Below are 18,308 nucleotides of genomic sequence, written 5' to 3' on the forward strand. Positions count from 1 at the left end.
TCTGGGAGGTAAAGGCAAATAATACTTGGTATTTTCTCTCAAGAAACAGAAGTTTTTCTACAAGAGAACAGCCATTAGCCCCACAATGACAGCACAGTGTCATAAAGACTGTGATCAAGAATGTACACAAGAATGGAAGAAAAGAAGGCTATATTTTGGTAGTAATTAGATGAAGGGTATAGTGAGAAGAATGAAAATTCTGAAGTGAGAAAGCTGCAGGCTCAAGAGCCTGATGACTGAGGGAGCTACAGAAAGTTTCAAATGATGAAAACAAAGGTTGTGTAGGGACAATAGTGGGAAATGAGCATGAGTGTGAAGTAGCAGGCAGGAATCAGGCATGTTATTAAGAGTTCTGTATGCCAAGCAAAGGGGTTTGGATTTTGGCCTGAAGGCTATGGGGAATTATTGAAGGATTTTAAGCACAGAAGTGTCACAATCCAATTGGCATTATATCATGAAAGTGGGCGGTCAGACACAAATTGGCAGCAGCCAGTTTTGAGGAGATGGAGAATTTTGCTTGCAAAGATCTACCAAATATAATAATATGCAGGGGTCACATTTGATGACAGACAAACCTTAACTAAAGTGAAAAGTATACAAATCACCAGTAGAATCATTCTGACAGTAGACCAGATTTCCATTCAAAAAAAGAAATAATGGGAATTCTTAGCAATGGGAAGACAAAATGTAAAATATAAATAAAGGTAGATGATATAGATAGCTGATATATATAGATAGATGATATAGATAGGTATAGATATAGATGATATAGATATAGATATAGATAAAACAGTCTTTGGACTATATCCTAGGGTATAATAAGTAGTTGAAGTGAATGGTTTGAAGCTGATTTGGCCAGAAACTGCTATTAGACTTTAATCCCCAGCAAATGCCCTTATGGTCTTGTTGTTAATTCCAGACACTGAGGAAAAAAATAACTAAAGGTGCATTGATGTTTTGGTGGGTAATTCCAATTTAAATGCCAGTGTGGAACATTTCTAGACCCGATTATTTTCTACTATAGCTGTCTTGCAATATGAATACCTCGAGTAGTGAGGCTTTAGCTTCATATATTCTCTGGCTTAGAGATAATGACTCTTTAGTAACCATAAAGGAACTTGTGTATTGAAATGATGCTAATCACCTTCATTATAAGGTATGTGCTTATTCAAATAATGTTCTTTAGTAATTGCATGAATTTACTCAAGTACGTGATATAATTTAATATTTTATGGAAACATTCTCAAACAACTATAGCAGGAAAAATTGACAAAAAGGGAATTCGAACAAATAAGTAAATAGATGAAAAATTGTAAATATTATCTCTTCTCATATTTCCTTTATTATTTTCCTCTATTTCATTGCTTTTTATTTAAAAAATAAAGGGATACACCTAAGTTCTTTAAGAAACAAATGAAATGGAATAAAGAATTACAAAGAATTGAAATTCCTTGGAACTTATATACAGGAAAAATAGCCACCAAGAATGTTCGCTGTGGGCCAAGCAACAATCCAACTTAGTTATCTCAATTAGTTATTTCAAAATTACTTGCTTTTTACCATACATCTTAACTTAATAAATGTTTGCCAACCTTGTTATGAATTTCACCTTGTACACTAATTCTTTTCCTGAACGTAAGCCAACATATGTTCTCTTTACCAGGGTCCTGTCAAAATACTGTGGTCAATGCTCCTTTTTGCAAACTTGTCATAAATTCATCCCATGATTATCCAATTATAAGAGAAATGAGTTAAAGAAGGAGTTTGTACACCTTTCACAAATTTATTCACCAAAAATTTGTTATTGAAAGTACTAGGAAAGTGGTCAGGAAGATACGAAGCAAATAAGGTGATGCATAACTTATGGAATGACTGATTTTTTTTTTATTATCTAAAACAATTGAGACTGAATGCAGGTAAAGAAAAAAAATAAGGTAATTCTTTTAGAGTAATGTCTCTTAAAATGTTCACTCCTGTCATAGTAGGTGACTTTTTTTCTGGATTAAAAAAAAAGTTTTGTTGAAGTATAATTTATATGCCATGAAATTAACCCATTATAAATGTAAAATTATTTTGGTAAACGTACAGAGTTGTGCAGCTATCACTACGATCCAGTTTTAGAACATTGTCATGTTTTCTAAAATTTATTATTTGGCAAAATCAGTATTTTTAAGACCTTACTAACTAGAATAAAGTAAAAGTATATCAGATTATGGTTAGCCAGGCCTACCATTGGGTTTAAACAATGTGAGGTTATCTGGTGAATGGGTGGATTGAACCAGTAAAGTCTAGTTACAGGTTTAAGACAAAATGCTGAGAGCAGCTACTAAGAAAGAGAGAATCCAGCAAAGACTTAAACGATCTCATGGAGCTAAGGTAACAAAACTTAGCATTCGGAGCTGCCATGAAGGAAAGAACCTAGTAGCTAGCCTACAATCTTATTCGGAACCCTTGCAAAGCTGCACACTAGGAGCCAGGGTGAAGCAGAGGTAGAATCAGCCAAACACCTACCCACTCCTGCCTTGAAACAGCTCAGCACCTGATTACATAAAAGTGACTCAGTACGATCCATCCTATAGGAAAGTAGGGAGTAGTCTATGAAGAATAAATGAACACATTTTCTAGAAATTCTAATAATTTTTTAGACATGTTTCAGGTATTAAATAAGAATTAACAGGCAAATCAAGAAACAGGACAAGAGACTAAACAAAAATTATAAATAGATCCATTAACATGCCCGATATTCAAGTTATCAGATATAAACTTTAAAATAACTCTGGTTAATAGGCTGGAAAAGTAGAAGAGGTGGTAGCAATTTTCATTAAAGAATTGAAATTTATAAAAATCACATGGAGAGGGGGAACACAATAATTGAAATTGAGAATTTAATAGATGAGTTTAACAGGAGATTGGATTCAAGAGAAGATTAATCAAATAGAAAATAGATTAATGAAAAATATCCAGCTGAAGCACAAAGAGAAAGATAAATGGGATATACTTTAGAAGTGTATAATAATTTATAGGACCTGTAACTGAAACCCCAGAAGGGGAGAAAAAGAGAAAGGTAAGAGGAAGGAGATTTGAGCTATTTTAATTGGGAAGAGGATGGCTAGAGCTATGTGACATATGCAAAATGCAGATTTAGTTGACGCCATTAGAATTATTTTCTAAGACATTGGAATGATTGTTAAGATTTTTGTTGTTTTATGGGACTTTTCCATCCCATAAAATGGCTGATAAACTGTATTAGTTTGATTCGTTGTGCCAAGTATAACAAATATCCTTATTCGTTCATTCATTCATTTGACAAACATCCACTGAACACTCAATATGAACAGATACTGCTAGAATCTGGGAGGTAAAGGCAAATAATACTTGGTATTTTCTCTCAAGAAACAGAAGTTTTTCTACAAGAGAACAGCCAAAAAAGTTCTTGGTTAATCAAAAATTAGTCAAGAAGAAAAAATACATGAGTGGAGTAAATTTTTTTTGTTTGTTTCTTTTTTTTTTTTTGAGAGGCAGAGAGAGACAGAGAGAGAGTAGGGGAGGGGCAGACAGAGAGGGAGACACAGAATCTGAAGCAGGCTCCAGGCTCTGATCTGTCAGCACAGTGTACAATGCGGGGCTCGAACTCATGAACCGTGAGATCATGACCTGAGCCAACATCGGACACCAAACCGACTGAGCCACCCAGGCACCCCGAGTGGAGTAAATTTTAAAAAAATAGTATGATGCCCAATATTAACTTAAATGTATCAGTAATTACATCAACTCTTACTAGGCAAAATACTCATATTTGATTATCAAATTGAAATTACCAAAGTTTGCCAGATTTAGCAAATAAAAACAGGATACCCACTTAAATTTGAATTTCAGATAAACAATGAATAATGCGTTAGGATAAGTATATCCCATGCCCATGTAATATTCAGAACATACTTATTCTAAAACATTATTCATTGTTTATTTTAAATTTTAATCTAACTAAACATGATGTATGCACTGTTAACACTAGTGCACCCTTATCACTAAGACAGTTATCAGTCCCAAACCAATTAATGTGACTTCTGGAAGAAGGGCTCCCTAATATGCAACCTCAGAGTAAGACAGACTTACCCATCTATAAGCACTACCCCAGGCATGCATACCCACTGAAAATTCAAAGCTTGTTCCTGGAGAAGCAGAAATGTAAACTCAGGTAAATGTTGCTATCAAAACAGCAATCTTAAACATAAGAATAAGAAAGACTGAAAGATTGAAAAAACAAAACAAAAAAACCCCAACCCACCCCAAATGAACAAACAAACAAAAAAACCCACACACACCAGGAGAATACTAAACAAAAGAAGTCTATCTTAGCTAAACTAATGTAGGCCCAAGTAAACTTTAAGACAAGAAACATTCCTAGGTATATGCCTAATAGAAATAGATACACATTTGTATCAAAAGCCATGTACGATTTTAATCACAAGGCTTTCTTCATAATATTGTAAAGCTTAAAATAACCTCAATGTCCATTAATAAAGAAATCTAAATTGTTATATATTGATACAACGGAGTACTATAGAGAACTGGAAAAAATTGCTATGCACAAGTGCTTAGATCTCGCAAACAGGATATTGGATGAAAGAAATTGGACAAATGAATACAAATTGTATAATTCCAATTATACAACATTTTTTAAAAAGACAAAAATAACCTAAAGTGATAAAAGTCAAGATGGTGGTTACTTTGAGGAGGAATTTGTGTTTATAGTGGGACAAAGGGAGGGCTACTGGTAATATTATATTTTTTATCTACATGGTGGTTACATAGATGTGTTCTTCTTGGGAAAATTCATTAAACAATGTGCTCAGGAATTTTGCATTTTTATTGAATGTTATACTTCAGTAAAATAGTTGCATTACATAAACATGGTATTGCATGTGCTAAATAGCACATATAACTACAGTGTAGTGAAAGAATATAAGGGAAGGAAAGATGAACTTAGGTTGAAATACCTAAGTAGAGCTTTGGGAGCTGAGGAGCAGTGAGAACGTGAAAGCACTGGAATATGGAAAAGCAAGGAGAATGAAATGGAATGGTGTATTTGGACGACTGCATGCACTTTAATACAAGTTACCTTTCACGCAGGAACTGGCAGGATATGAGGCTGCAAATATAGGTAATGCCTGCTCAGTGTTGAATCTTGAAGGCCCAGTGTTACATATGCCTCTGTTGACCGAACTCATTCTCTTACCCTCACTTCTAAGTTCAGCCATGGCTGGCTTGATGCAGGCTTCGACTCACCTTATGCAGAAAATGTCTGACCTCAAACCTGTACTACACATCTTTAACTTTTCACCCCGGAAAGGCTCCAGTGCCATAGATGTTACAGTACCCATTTCTCAAGCATGTGTGAGCATCCCTGAAAGTACAGCCTACTCCAAGCAACAGGAGAGAGGACTTACAGATAAATAGTTCTCCTAGTCAGTCCTTAGGTGGAGGGTTCTGGGAAGCATTCTACAGGATCCTTAGGAGTTTGGAGGCAGGATGGAGCCTTGCTGCCTCCAGTGACTTTGATAACATACTCATAATGGATTTCCCTCTTTCCCTTTCCATCCCTTTCCCAAATCATTTGCTGCCACTCTGGACATTATCTCCCTAATAAACTGCATGCACCTAAGATTTTGTCTGGGGCTCTGCCCTAGGAGAAAACATGAGCTAAGAATTGTGGGTTCTATCCTGCAAGGCAGGGGGAACCCAAGTTAAGAGTGGCTGCGCAGAGCCATGTAGGACACTGAGTAACAATGCAGGCAAAGAACTCGGTCTTTGAGAGACTGGATAACTCACCTCCTTCTTCTCTGAAGCAATGAGAAATAGGACAAAGAAGTAAAGCAGATAAAGATAATCTTTATCTCTGACGAAGATCATTTTAGAGAATGTGACTCACATGTTTAGGCAGATGGACTTCCTGTTAATGAACCTCAGATTTAGATCGACCCCCTATAGTGTTAGGGCAGTGAGACCTCCGCACTGCAAACATAGCCTTCCTCTAGAGAGGCAGAGCAGAATGTCTATATACAGCCTGGATAAAAAGAGGCATTGATTCCTAGTAATCTAAGGAGTGCAGAGAAAAACATTGGTGAAAAGCAGCATTTGAGCTGAAACTGAGTGAGCAGAGTTTTGACAGGTGTAGACAGAGGTTACATATGAGATAGTGATGTGTAAGTGATTAACTGCTAAACCAAATAAATTGCTATGGTTTAGCAAATAGTTATAGGAAATAGATTATCTCTAACAGAGGATGCATATAGCATTTTGAGTATTTATTCATTTCTTCTTAGAAAGTTAAATAGAATTCAATCTTATCAAATGGTGGGTGGAATTCTGAGCTAAGGTGCCAATATGTAATAACTATAGTCCTCCACATTTCTTCCCCACTGCCAAATTCATATTCATTAAACCCTTTTCCCTTGTTGCTAAGCAGAGGATGCAAGAATACATTACAAATCATAAATATTAGCACAGTAGGATTTGCAAGTCAACCTGTCTTATTATGAATGCAGTTGCAAAGTTCTAACCTTCTGTGTTCTTGTCTACATTCTGTACAGGCTGGGAATACTTCCCCCAGGATTATCAGCACCAGGAAAGGCAATAAATGCTTGTAAATCATTGTCATTTTTTCTGTAACAAATGCCTTTGTTTAGTGCCATCACATTTACTGATGGCTACAGGTACATGCATGAGTGAAGGTATATATTCGCCACCATCCCACACACAAACATGCATAATCCACTTGGAAATACACAAAACACAGAAAAAGGCAGAAGTAAGGATACACTATACTTTTCAACATCTAAAATATAAATTCTTGGGGCACCTGGGTGGCTCAGTCAGTTAAGCATCTGACTTCAGCTCAGGTCTTGATCTCACGTTCACGAGTTTGAGCCCCACATCGGGCTCTGTGCTGAAAGCTTGGAGCCTGGAGCCTGCTTCAGATTCTGTCTCTCTCTCTCTGCCCCTTGCCTGCTTGCTTTCTCTCTGTCTCTCAAAAATGAATATTTAAAAAAAATTAATATAAATTCTTGCCACTTTCATTTTTAAGGTAAGATGTGGACTTCACAGTCTTTTGCTTTGTCTTATTTAGTATGCTTGGTCAGAGCAGAAATAACATAGGATCCTGGCATTTTACGAACACGTTCGACGCAGACCACCCTGAGTCAGGACCTGTGGCTATCAGATTGTGTCAGAGCTTCATTTATCTCTTTCCCTCCTGCTGCCTGCCTGCCTGCCTTTTGACCATTTCACTGCTAATTAAACCTGAGAGCAGGTGGATAGAGAGAAGCTGTTAATCTCTATTTATTCCCTTTCACGGGTTGGGTTTAGAGGAGGGATAAACAAATACGGGAAAAGTAAGGTTGGGTGCTGTTTTAAGATTTTTACTGATCTCTCTCCATCTGGATACATTGTGATTCAGGTTTATCTTAGAATACCCAGTTACTAATGTAACATTCTTAGTGATCAACCATTTGATTCAATTCACTTCAATAATTCGACTGATGTCCTGCTAAGAGCTAGGCCTTATGTTATATGTGAGACAGAGAAGAGTGAGCAAGACTCATCTGCTTTCTGCTATTATGCAGTTCACAGACAAAACCGAAATACATACAACAAACAAGTAATTGAAAATGTGATCGGAGCACCTGAGTGACTCGGTCAGTTAAGCAACCAGCTCTTGTTTTTGGCTCAGGTCATGATCTCACGGTTCACGAGTTCAAGCCCGGGATCTATCTCCCTGCTGTCAGCACAGAGCCCACTTTAGATCCTCTGTCCATCCTCTCTCTCTGCCCCTCCCCTGCTCTCTCTTTCTCTCTCTCTCAAAAATGAATAAACATTTAGAAAAAAAGTGTAATCAACGACAGGAGGAAAAGGGCAGGGAAACAGGCATTAGGGCATGTGTACATAAACTCAAAGACTTTCACACAGCAATGGGACTTGGGCTTTTTCTCTCATCTTTCCTATACACTCCAGATTCTCAGGTGAAGAGAATGGTGAAAATATGTGACTGACTTAGATTAACGGGTAAGCTAATAGCCTGCTGTTTTAAATAAGAAGCTGAGCTTTCTTACTTGCTGGTCACTCTCTTAGAAGGCTCCTTGAAAGCTCATTATATATCAACTTTCATTCAATAAAATCCTCCCATCAGGATCTTAAAGGGTCAAGTTTTAGGGTGTGCTCCAATGATAATAACTTCTGTCATTGAGAGGATCACAGAAGGATAGTGCATTAAGGACCCTTGGAACTATCACCCCATTATATGAATGATAAAAATTAGGATTAGAAATTTAAGTGATATTTTTCTAAAATCAGCTGAGATAGAAACTCAGATCTTTTGACTCTAATATGTGGTGTGGTAATGAGTTATGCTCCTGGTGAAGCTTCTAGCGATTTTATAACAAGCTTAAGGAAGAGGCCAAGCACATATATAATCCTTCAGATTTAGATTTCAAATCATTGATTTAAAACTGCTCTGCACCATCAGAAAATAAATGAAAAACTAAAACTACCTATAATTCTTCATCTTCTCAGACTACCATTTGATGACCCAACTCAGGATTTGAAAATGGTATCATAAATTTTTCTGTTGTTATTAGGTCCAAATAATGTTTAGGGACTTGAAAGTTTGTTCTTGATGAACCCAAGAGGATTGCTGATAATTGCTATTTGGTTTTCTCAAGGTTCCCGCATTTTCTTTTAAATCTTGTAATGCAGAATTAGTGCATGTCGAATTGCCCATCTCTTAATTATAGAATTATTTTGTTATTATTGGATGTGAAATGGTAAAATAACTTTGCTAATTTTAGGTAGATTCAGATATAAATATTTTAATTTTTTTTAACGTTTATTTATTTTTGAGAGACAGAAAGTATGAGGGGGGAAGGGACAGAGAGAAGGAGACACAGAATTCCAAGCAGGCTCTAGGCTCCAAGCTGTCAGCACAGAGCCAGACCGGAAGCTTGAACCCACCAACCCCAATATCATGACCTGAGCGGAAGTTGGCCGCTCAACCCACTGAGCCACCCAGGCACCCACCCCATAGATTTAAATATTTTAAAAAAAGATTTGATAGATACCTTATTTAGTGTTGCTTGTCAGAATTATCTTGTGGAAATTGTAGGATTTATCAAACCGGTTGTTCACTGTAAAATTACTAAACCAGTTTTTTGTAATTTTGATTAACTTATTTTGGAAGGTGAGGACGATCTCTGAAAGACGAGCTATTTTTAAGCCAGCCTTAAATGTATTCCTTCCTTCATCCTTCCTCCTAATTGTAAGGTCAGTGATATCCACCTCTTTGACTAATAGGAAATGCTATCTGTATGAAATCAGCTTATCTAAATATATTAAGAATATCCAGCAGTCCTGTTTCATGGAAATTAAATGAGTGAATAACTTTGTGATGAGAAAATCACAAGGTTATGGCCACTGTTGCTTTAAAACTAAACGAGCAAATCTTTAAAACCAGTTTGCTTTTGCTCTTTCCATGGTAAGAGCTCAGTGGTCATCTTTTTCTTGGATTTTGACATTCAGAGGATCTCCAAGGCCCAGACAGTAAAAGCAATAAAAGATGATAGGGTTGAAGGTGGTTTGATAAAGTATTAAATAAGCAACAACACAGCCTTATGATGTCTGAAGATGGTTCCTCTAAAACTGTTCAGAAGTTTGATAGGAACCAGAACCAGTATGTCATCAAGCAATAATCTTAGTACAGTCATTATGTTTGGGGACATCTGTGTATATGTTAGCATATTTTGATTAATATTAAATATTAATATTAAATATTTAAATAAATATTAAAATTAAAATATTTAAATATTTCCATACAGTTACAATAGCAGTTGGTCACATTAATTTAAAGAAAAATGATCTTGTTATGGGGCATTTACTGTACTCTCTACTGGGAAAATATTTCTATTTAGTGGCTCCTTATTCTGGTTGTGAAGCATGAAATCTGAGTGTGAATGTTGCCGGGATGATCATGGATGAAGAGAGTGATAAACAGAGCTCAGGCTTGTATTTGCGGGTTCCCCTGTTTCCTCTTTCACATTTTCAAAGAATCTCTTTTCAGCATTTGTATGCTCGTGATATACCAAGTCTTCCTCACCAAAATCACATTGTAGGGGCGCCTGGGTGGCGCAGTCGGTTAAGCGTCCGACTTCAGCCAGGTCACGATCTTGCGGTCCGTGAGTTCGAGCCCCGCATCGGGCTCTGGGCTGATGGCTCAGAGCCTGGAGCCTGTTTCTGATTCTGTGTCTCCCTCTCTCTCTGCCCCTCCCCCGTTCATGCTCTGTCTCTCTCTGTCCCAAAAATAAATAAACGTTGAAAAAAAAATTAAAGAAAAAAAAATCACATTGTAAAATCTGATGAAGGAAAGACTTTCAGAAAAAAAAAAAAAAACCCTTGATACAATTATGTCTGTACATTTATAAAATGTGTTTATTAATTCTTAAAAGTTCCATGCATTTCATCTAAGCACCTCCCTATATTTTGTGGAGTGAAAAGCTAATTGCTCAATGACTTTCAGGGATCCTCAGAGCAAATGGAAGAATATTTGGAGAGGAGGTGGGGTGAGAAGCACAGCAATGGTAAGGAGGAGGGGAGGTCATCTAGAATTGTTAACTCTAAGGGCCAAAACAACACTGAATCCCTTTGATTTTATTCCTTGAAGTATTGTGGGTCATCTAGTGACACAGAGGTTAAGGAACCTACTCTTTCTGTGAGTGGTAGAATGTTTATGGAGGTGACCGAACAGGGCAAGAAAGTTTTCTCAGAAATTGTCATTCAATGTAAAAAGATGTATGTGATTAATGCAAACTTGAGATGATCATAAGGGCATTCATAGCTTATTTGAGAAAAAAATCTCTGTCATGCGGAGCTTTACTGTCTTTTTCAGTCAAGATACACATTAAAAAAAAAGAATGTAAGATATCCTGAGGTTAACCAATAAGGATGCTGGATCCTGGGAGCTCCCAGTTACTGGAGTCCCAGTACACCCCAAGGTGTAAACGCTGTATCTCGTCAGCAAGGTGTAGGCCTTCCGCCCATCTTCATGGCAAGAACCTGTGTGGGATCTCTGACTCGCTGATGGGAAAGCCCTGCACCATATTAACTCTTTACAAGTAGATTTCCAGCCTTTCAGTCTTTATTAAGTGATACCACATGCACTCACAATCAGTCTGATCCTCAGCTCTGTTTCTTTATTAGGAAGAGTATCTGATTTGTGCTAATGACAGAAATTAGTCTTTAAGTGAGTTTTTATTAAGTAGCTGGCCATTTTGTGTCAATTACACATCTGAGTAACACAAAGACGTAAAATAGTTAAAATGCACACAAGCTGGAAGGGAAAAGCATGCTTTTCCGTGAAATCTTGGGCAGTTGCTTTTCCTCTAGGAAACAACAATCACATCATCCTAATCCTTGTGAGAGAAATCTCTTTATGTCCTCAGTGGATGATAAGCTACAGTAACAAAATATATATATATATATATGAGCCCACCTGATTCTCTTCACTAAATCTGAAGAACAAAACAGCCTGCCCTCCAACCTTATTCCCACTGTGGCCCTCTCCCCCCCCCCCCCCACCATTCAAAGTTGTGTCCACCTCTTCTTCTCTCCCCATGTTACATTCTGGAAAAAACTTTGGGGAGGTATCAAGATTCCCCACACAAAGTAAAATAGTTTATAAAAAATAGGAGGCAATGGATATGCTAAATTGCAACATATAGATGAGTTCACAGAAGGTGCAAATTATTGTCACCAGAAGTTTTAAAGAATATGGTTAAGAGTTGAGGCTTGGGCTAGAAGATACAAAGGGTATTCTAGGTGGAGGCCTAAGGAGAGATGGGAGGAAACAGTATGAACTATGTCTGAGACTCCAGATAAATTCAGATCAGTTGGGGAAAAGGATGAGACAAGCCTGGATGATTTTAACATTCATTTGGGAAGCAATGGGAATTCATATTACATAACTCAGTGATGGAGAAGCCTGAATAGAAGCCCGAGGGCTCATCCTAGAATTAAAATGGCTTTCATCAGAGAAGAAAAGGGATAGGATTAGAGAGGAGAGCATACAGAACCTTTGTTATTAATCTGCTTTCGGCAGCAAGGTTTATGATTTGGAGCTATCACTCTTCTCTCAATACTTACCTTTCTTGTCTCTCATTATCTAATGTTTGCATATCCTTCATACCTACCTTTCTTGTCTCTCATTATCTAATGTTTGCATGTCCTTCATACCTAGTTTGTATGTCCAGATATTGATACGTGTTTGCATTTATGGATTATGTTTCTGGGATATTTCATTGTAAAGCCCCTAATAATGGTCCACAAAATGTAGGTAGTTACTTTTGTTCCGTCCTAGTTACAGTCTTAGATAAATCACTCAGCCCCTTCAGACTTAGTTTCTTCGTTTATGCAATGATGAGATACGACTGGGTATTTTCTAACCTAACATATAGAACTGACATCACATGCATTTCCAGTCACTATTCTCAACCATACACAGGGCAAGGTTTATAACTGAAGATTGTTTCTCAGCCATGTGCCCCCACTACGTTTGGGCACGCTATTAGTTAGATAAGAAAGTAGACATCCTTCATTTCCTCTGATGAGATCAAAGAAAAATAACTGATGTTCACAAGAAGGAATACTGACCATATTCACTTTTGTTTCTTTGGGCTGATGTATGAAGGTAAATTAAAAAATTCAGGAGGTTAATAAGCTCTACTGGCAAAATTATTTAAGATCAATAAGGGAAATCATCACACTCCATGTCACTCACACATAAAATTTATAGAGCAAATAGTTATCCTTTTAAAGATTTTAATACATACTTAAAAATGGACAATTTATTATTACATAATTATATAACATTGATACTGTGAGATATGTGGGTGTATATATTTTTCTTTTCATTAAAATAGTTTCATGCTTATAAAAGTCACCCTAAGTCAACTTGGGACAAAGAGAACAACATACAGTAGAAATAAACCAAGTAGTAAATAGGGCATAAGTAAGGAAAAATATTATAAAGCAGTTACATTGTTGACACAAAAGAAAAAAAATAAATACACTTTTCTATTATTTGAAGGCAATTCACAATCATTTCCAGGAATTCTGTGAGAATTTAAGGCCATTTGTTCTAAAGAAATGCTTTAATTCAGACACAACATCACAAAACTGTAATTCTTGTAAAAACTGTACATGCAAAAATTTTACAATTGTGGACAGGCAGTTCCGTATGTAGGAGTAGGTTATTTCACAAATGTGTTGTGCACTAAGTCACAGGTTGTGTGTATTTAACTGGGAATTACACAAAAAACTTCCAGCCTGTGCACCCTGCATGGCCACATGGAAAGGTGAGAACTAGAAGTCCAAATTGACAGAGCCAGTATCCCTTTGAATTAAAATATCTAGACAAGGTAGAATGGAATAAAAAGTTTAAAACTTCTGCTACATGGTTCACAGTTAAATATTCTGGGTTTTAGTCTTTTAAATAGCATTATAATATAAAGACGCTACTTTTTACACAAAGTATTTTCTGTGCATTTTACAGTTCACGATGTTTGACTTTTTCCTATTTCTACGGAGAATTACAAAACATAAACTGACTGCAGTCTAAATTTAGAACCCAAACCCCATGAAAAATGCATGTCCTTACAGGATACACACCTGCTACCCTTAAACTCCCATACTCAGCAAACAATGCAAAGGAACTCATTACTAAGCAGATGCAGCTTTATAAGACAATTCACTTACTGAGAAATATGAAAGTATATTTCCCTCCCCTTGTTTGCAATTGCATTTGTCCAGACAGTCATTCAAAGAGATATTGCTCTTGTGATTATAGCTATTGCAATTTAGAAGACAAAGGATTCAATATTCAAAACTCTTATTCTTAAGAACAGTTATAAAAGTATTGAAATTTAAAAAGTAGTAACATGTAAACATTGATACAGAGAGACTGCTTTCCTAGACACACAGCAGTCGAGGACAGTGTTTGAGTTAAAAACAGTTTGTGCTTTTTCCCAACAATATATTGGAAATTAGCTGTTTCTGTCCAAAAGAAAAAAAAAAAAAAGATTCAGAGAAGACATCCATATTTTGCTTCAAGCATTTAAACAATTGTTTTTTTGTTGCTCATGCAACAACCATATTTACAGTTTTGGTTTAGGAAGAGAATTAATTTTGGATCCAAGAAAGCATATTAACCAGTACTGCTGAAAACAAACTGAGAAAAGGATCTCATTCCCTGGTTCATTACAGAGCACCAGGAGCAAAGCATTGACTCAGCAGTTCTAACTGATGTGTAATTAACATTAGCAGTTCAGAGCACGGTCATATCTGAGTCTGTAACACATGTGTAGGCGGGGTGTATGGGGGGGGTGCAGGCGATGGCTTGATTCCTCGGGCCCTCATGTAGGACAGGAACTGCTCAGGGATCTCAGCAAGGACATCTTTAGCCAATCTAGCCATGCTCAGTATGTGGTTTCCGCTTCTGTCAATATAATCCCTGAATGGCACGAACTACAACAGAGGTGAAAGAAAGCATGCTATTTAATAGACACAAAAATCAACATATGTAAACATTTCATTGAGAACTGAAGAAGCCTGGGGTAGTGGTTAGATGGATAATAATTACTACGCATTTTAAAGAGATTTGATTCATTACCAACAGCTACTACAGTGACCAAACCTTTCTAATGTATATACTTTAAAAAGGGATGGAATGGTTTTCTATGTTTGTTCCTCCCGATAATTCAAGTCTCTTGTTCCCGACAGGTCCATCATGTTGCTACATGTGTTCTGCAGTTTTGAGTTCTATACCTAACCTGATTCCCAATAACTTGGAGCATTTTCCTCTTCAGGGCTCGGTTTTCTGTCAAATGGAGTTAATACATGCTTAATTCAGCTTTGAATCAGAAATAGTATCCAGTGGAGGGTAAAAAAAAGAAGCGGGTATCCTAAACACATGTGAAGTATTTTTAATTATTACTAAAACATAAAACCACATATCCCAGATATTGTTTTTTCTTTTAATCTGTTATTTGGAATGGAAAAGAAAAAGAATTCAGCATGAGATTTGGCATTCTTATTGAAATATCACCATTCTTATTTTTATATCACATAAAAATAATTGCACTATCTTCACATTAGCAATTACGTGAGAGCCATTATCAGCTCAACATTAAATACTCTGACAATAAATTGCCTGATTCTATCTTCATTTGTAATGGTTAAGTTAATAAAAATGTGCTGTTTGAGGGCATTAGTTCAATTTCCCCTCAGAGACATGATGATTCTTGAAGCCACTTGGAAATGTTTGAACTGTTAATGTTGTGATAGTTTGGGAACATAGTAATTTTAGGTCTTAGGGAAAAGGTATAGCGAAGACATTTGAGAATGTTGAAGCAATTTCTGATTATAATACTTAACAGCCTGAATTATTTTTTTCTCCTCTAGAGAGAACACACTCCCATCTCTATAACTATGCCATAACTGTTTTAAGTTTATTTTGAAAGTTACTTTTGATTTACATAGTTATCCAAGATGTGCTTTCAGGAAACAACTATTATGAAGAAGCAAGTTTTAAAATGGTCAGGTTCCTACAGATAAGCCAAATTAAAATTTTAAGAAATCAAATAGCAGGTAGAATACCTTGTATCCAGTGAACACAGTCTCTTTAAGCAAGAGTAGAAAATTACTTTCTTTTCAAAATAAGACATACTGGGGGTGCCTGGGTGGCTCAGTAGGTTAAGCGGCCGATTTCAGCTCAGGTCATGGTCTCACGGTTTGTGAATTCGAGCCCTGCATTGAACTGTGCTGACAGCTCAGAGCCTGGAGCCTATTTCAGATTCTGTGTCTCCCTCTCTCTCTGCTCCTCCTCCCACTCACACTCTGTCTCTGTCTCTCTCTTAAAAATAAATAAACATTAAAAAATTTTTAAATAAAATAAGACATACTGTAGGCAGAAGCAACCTATATGACTTTAATTTTACCCTGACTTGCTAACCAGGAAGAAAACGCAATCTAGGTTTTAGAAAACTGTAGAAAGGTGACGAACCTTTCTCTTACCCCTGAAGGTAGCTAATAAGGGTAAGAAAAATCTAACAGAGCAAATATAGTCTTCAACTGAGAAGAGAACTAAGGGGATGTGAACTTTTGTGAGGTTAAATTATCTAACTTTGGACAAGATGACATTTTTAACAACAACAACAACAACAAAGAAGTGCAAAAAAAAGTCGGGGTTTATTTTTTTCTCTGAAACGATAATTAGAAAAGTGAGAAAATAGGAATCAACAAGACAGGATTAATGAGAAGAAGATATCTAATTGTTATAGCTTAGCTCATTCTTCTTTTAAAAGACACAGCATTTTAAAAATAAACTACTAATAAGGTATCAATATGTTTAGTATACAATGACTATCCTTTAAACTTTTTTTTCCTAGTACAGTTTTTCAGAAATCTGTGGCTAATACCTACATTTCAGGGAAAGGATGGTGTTACCTCCGGCAAACAGTTGATCCTACCTGTTTGTGTGTTTACCTCATCGCTTCTCAGCCTTTTGGCTAAGATCAAGTGTTGACCTCAACTTTGCTCTTTTATTTTCATTGGATTCTTTACTTTTCTTCTGTGCCAGGGACATTAAACTCTTTTCTCTTTTTACCCCCTATTCTCCCAAACTCTGGAATTAGACTTTCCCCAGTTCAGAGCCCAGTTCTTTTACTTAATAGCTACATGATCTTGCACAGATGATTTTCCACTCTTTGCCTCAGTTTCCTCTTCTAAAAATGAGAATAATAATAATACCTACTTCAAACAATAATACCTACTTCATTAGGTTGCTGTATTAAATCAGTTAACATGTAAACTGCTTAAAACAGTGTTCAAGTCATAATATGTGCCATACAGGGTAGTCATTGCAATCATCACTAGTATTATTTATTATTCACCAGCTCAAACATGTATGTATTCAATATAAATATGAAACTATATTCTTTTTTTTTTTAATTTTTTTTTCAACGTTTATTTATTTTTGGGACAGAGAGAGACAGAGCATGAACGGGGGAGGGGCAGAGAGAGAGGGAGACACAGAATCGGAAACAGGCTCCAGGCTCTGAGCCATCAGCCCAGAGCCCGACGCGGGACTCGAACTCACGGAGCGCGAGATCGTGACCTGGCTGAAGTCGGACGCTTAACCGACTGCGCCACCCAGGCGCCCCGAAACTATATTCTTAATAGTTTCCTATTTACATTCATATCAAACATTAAATACAAGGAATATCCTTTATCAGTTTTATCTCTATCAAGTTTGAGTATAATATCGCTATTGGCATCTAAGATAGTAATTCCCGGCCTTTTTGTTATTTTAAAACACCCATTGCTTCATCTTTCCAGCAGATGCTATGAGATTTGCTAATTTTTGTTACTGAAGGACATTACAATTCATTTTTAAGAATGTCGTGATGCTCTGGGATGTCAAAACTCACATTCACAATCGCTATTGTCATAATACATGTGGTTCTGCTCTTATTGAAAATATGTTTATAAATCATGGGTAAGAAGAACTATAGTTTTCAGCTGAAGAGGAAAGTTTATATCACATTGAACTTAGGTTTGTTCAGTAATTCTGCCTGGCCCTTGAATACTGAAGGTCCTTGCCCCCAGGGTGAGAATCACTGCCATAGCAGGTTCCTGTTACCAACAGGAGTACGGCTCATTCCACATGTGTGCTGGGAGTAGAAAAAAAAAAATGTTGAGAACTTTCTACTCACTAACCTAAATTATGTAAACCTCTCCCAAAGGAACATTGAGCTATTCAATCATGTCATGAGGTACTCTCCTAAGTGAGAGATGAAAATGACAAGTGACTCTTCATTTCCTTGACCTCTTATTAATGCCAGATCTTACGGATTTTAGGACAAAATATGCCCTCTGTAACACTATTTATTGCTCATATCCTTCTACAATCTGTTTTCCACTTAACTTCTCAGACCACTCTGATTATTGTCTCTTTTTATCATTCATTTCTGGCCACTGTACCCGGGGACCTCCTGTTCAAAATATTGCTCACACATTTGTGGATGAGCGTTGATCACTGACTATCACCACATATTAACTCAGACGCTTAAAATGTTCAGTCTAGAGAGATAAATCAGTATTTAATTTTTACTAATTTATCACATTTGTCTGAAGAATACCAACAAATGCATTCTGTTCTGTAGAAATATACTATATCCTTGATACTCTACTTTTTTTTATTTTTT

The 18,308-nt window shown here is 36.6% G+C and overlaps 1 protein-coding gene and 1 long non-coding RNA gene across 2 annotated transcripts in view; one reads left to right on the plus strand and one right to left on the minus strand.

The window, feature by feature from the left end:
- Positions 1-18,308, plus strand: part of LOC123386570 — a 65,273-nt gene that overhangs the window by 29,052 nt on the left and 17,913 nt on the right. The window lies entirely within an intron of this gene.
- The window catches only part of CPNE8 (copine 8), a 230,009-nt gene continuing 224,548 nt past the window's right edge, over positions 12,848-18,308 (minus strand). Inside the window, exon 20 of the mRNA XM_003988551.6 lies at positions 12,848-14,568. Coding sequence (XP_003988600.1) covers positions 14,380-14,568 — 189 coding nt within the window. The 3' untranslated portion in view covers positions 12,848-14,379. The remainder of the gene's footprint in view (positions 14,569-18,308) is intronic.

This window comes from Felis catus, chromosome B4, assembly GCF_018350175.1.
Source record: "Felis catus isolate Fca126 chromosome B4, F.catus_Fca126_mat1.0, whole genome shotgun sequence".
Taxonomy (NCBI): Eukaryota; Metazoa; Chordata; class Mammalia; order Carnivora; family Felidae; genus Felis; species Felis catus.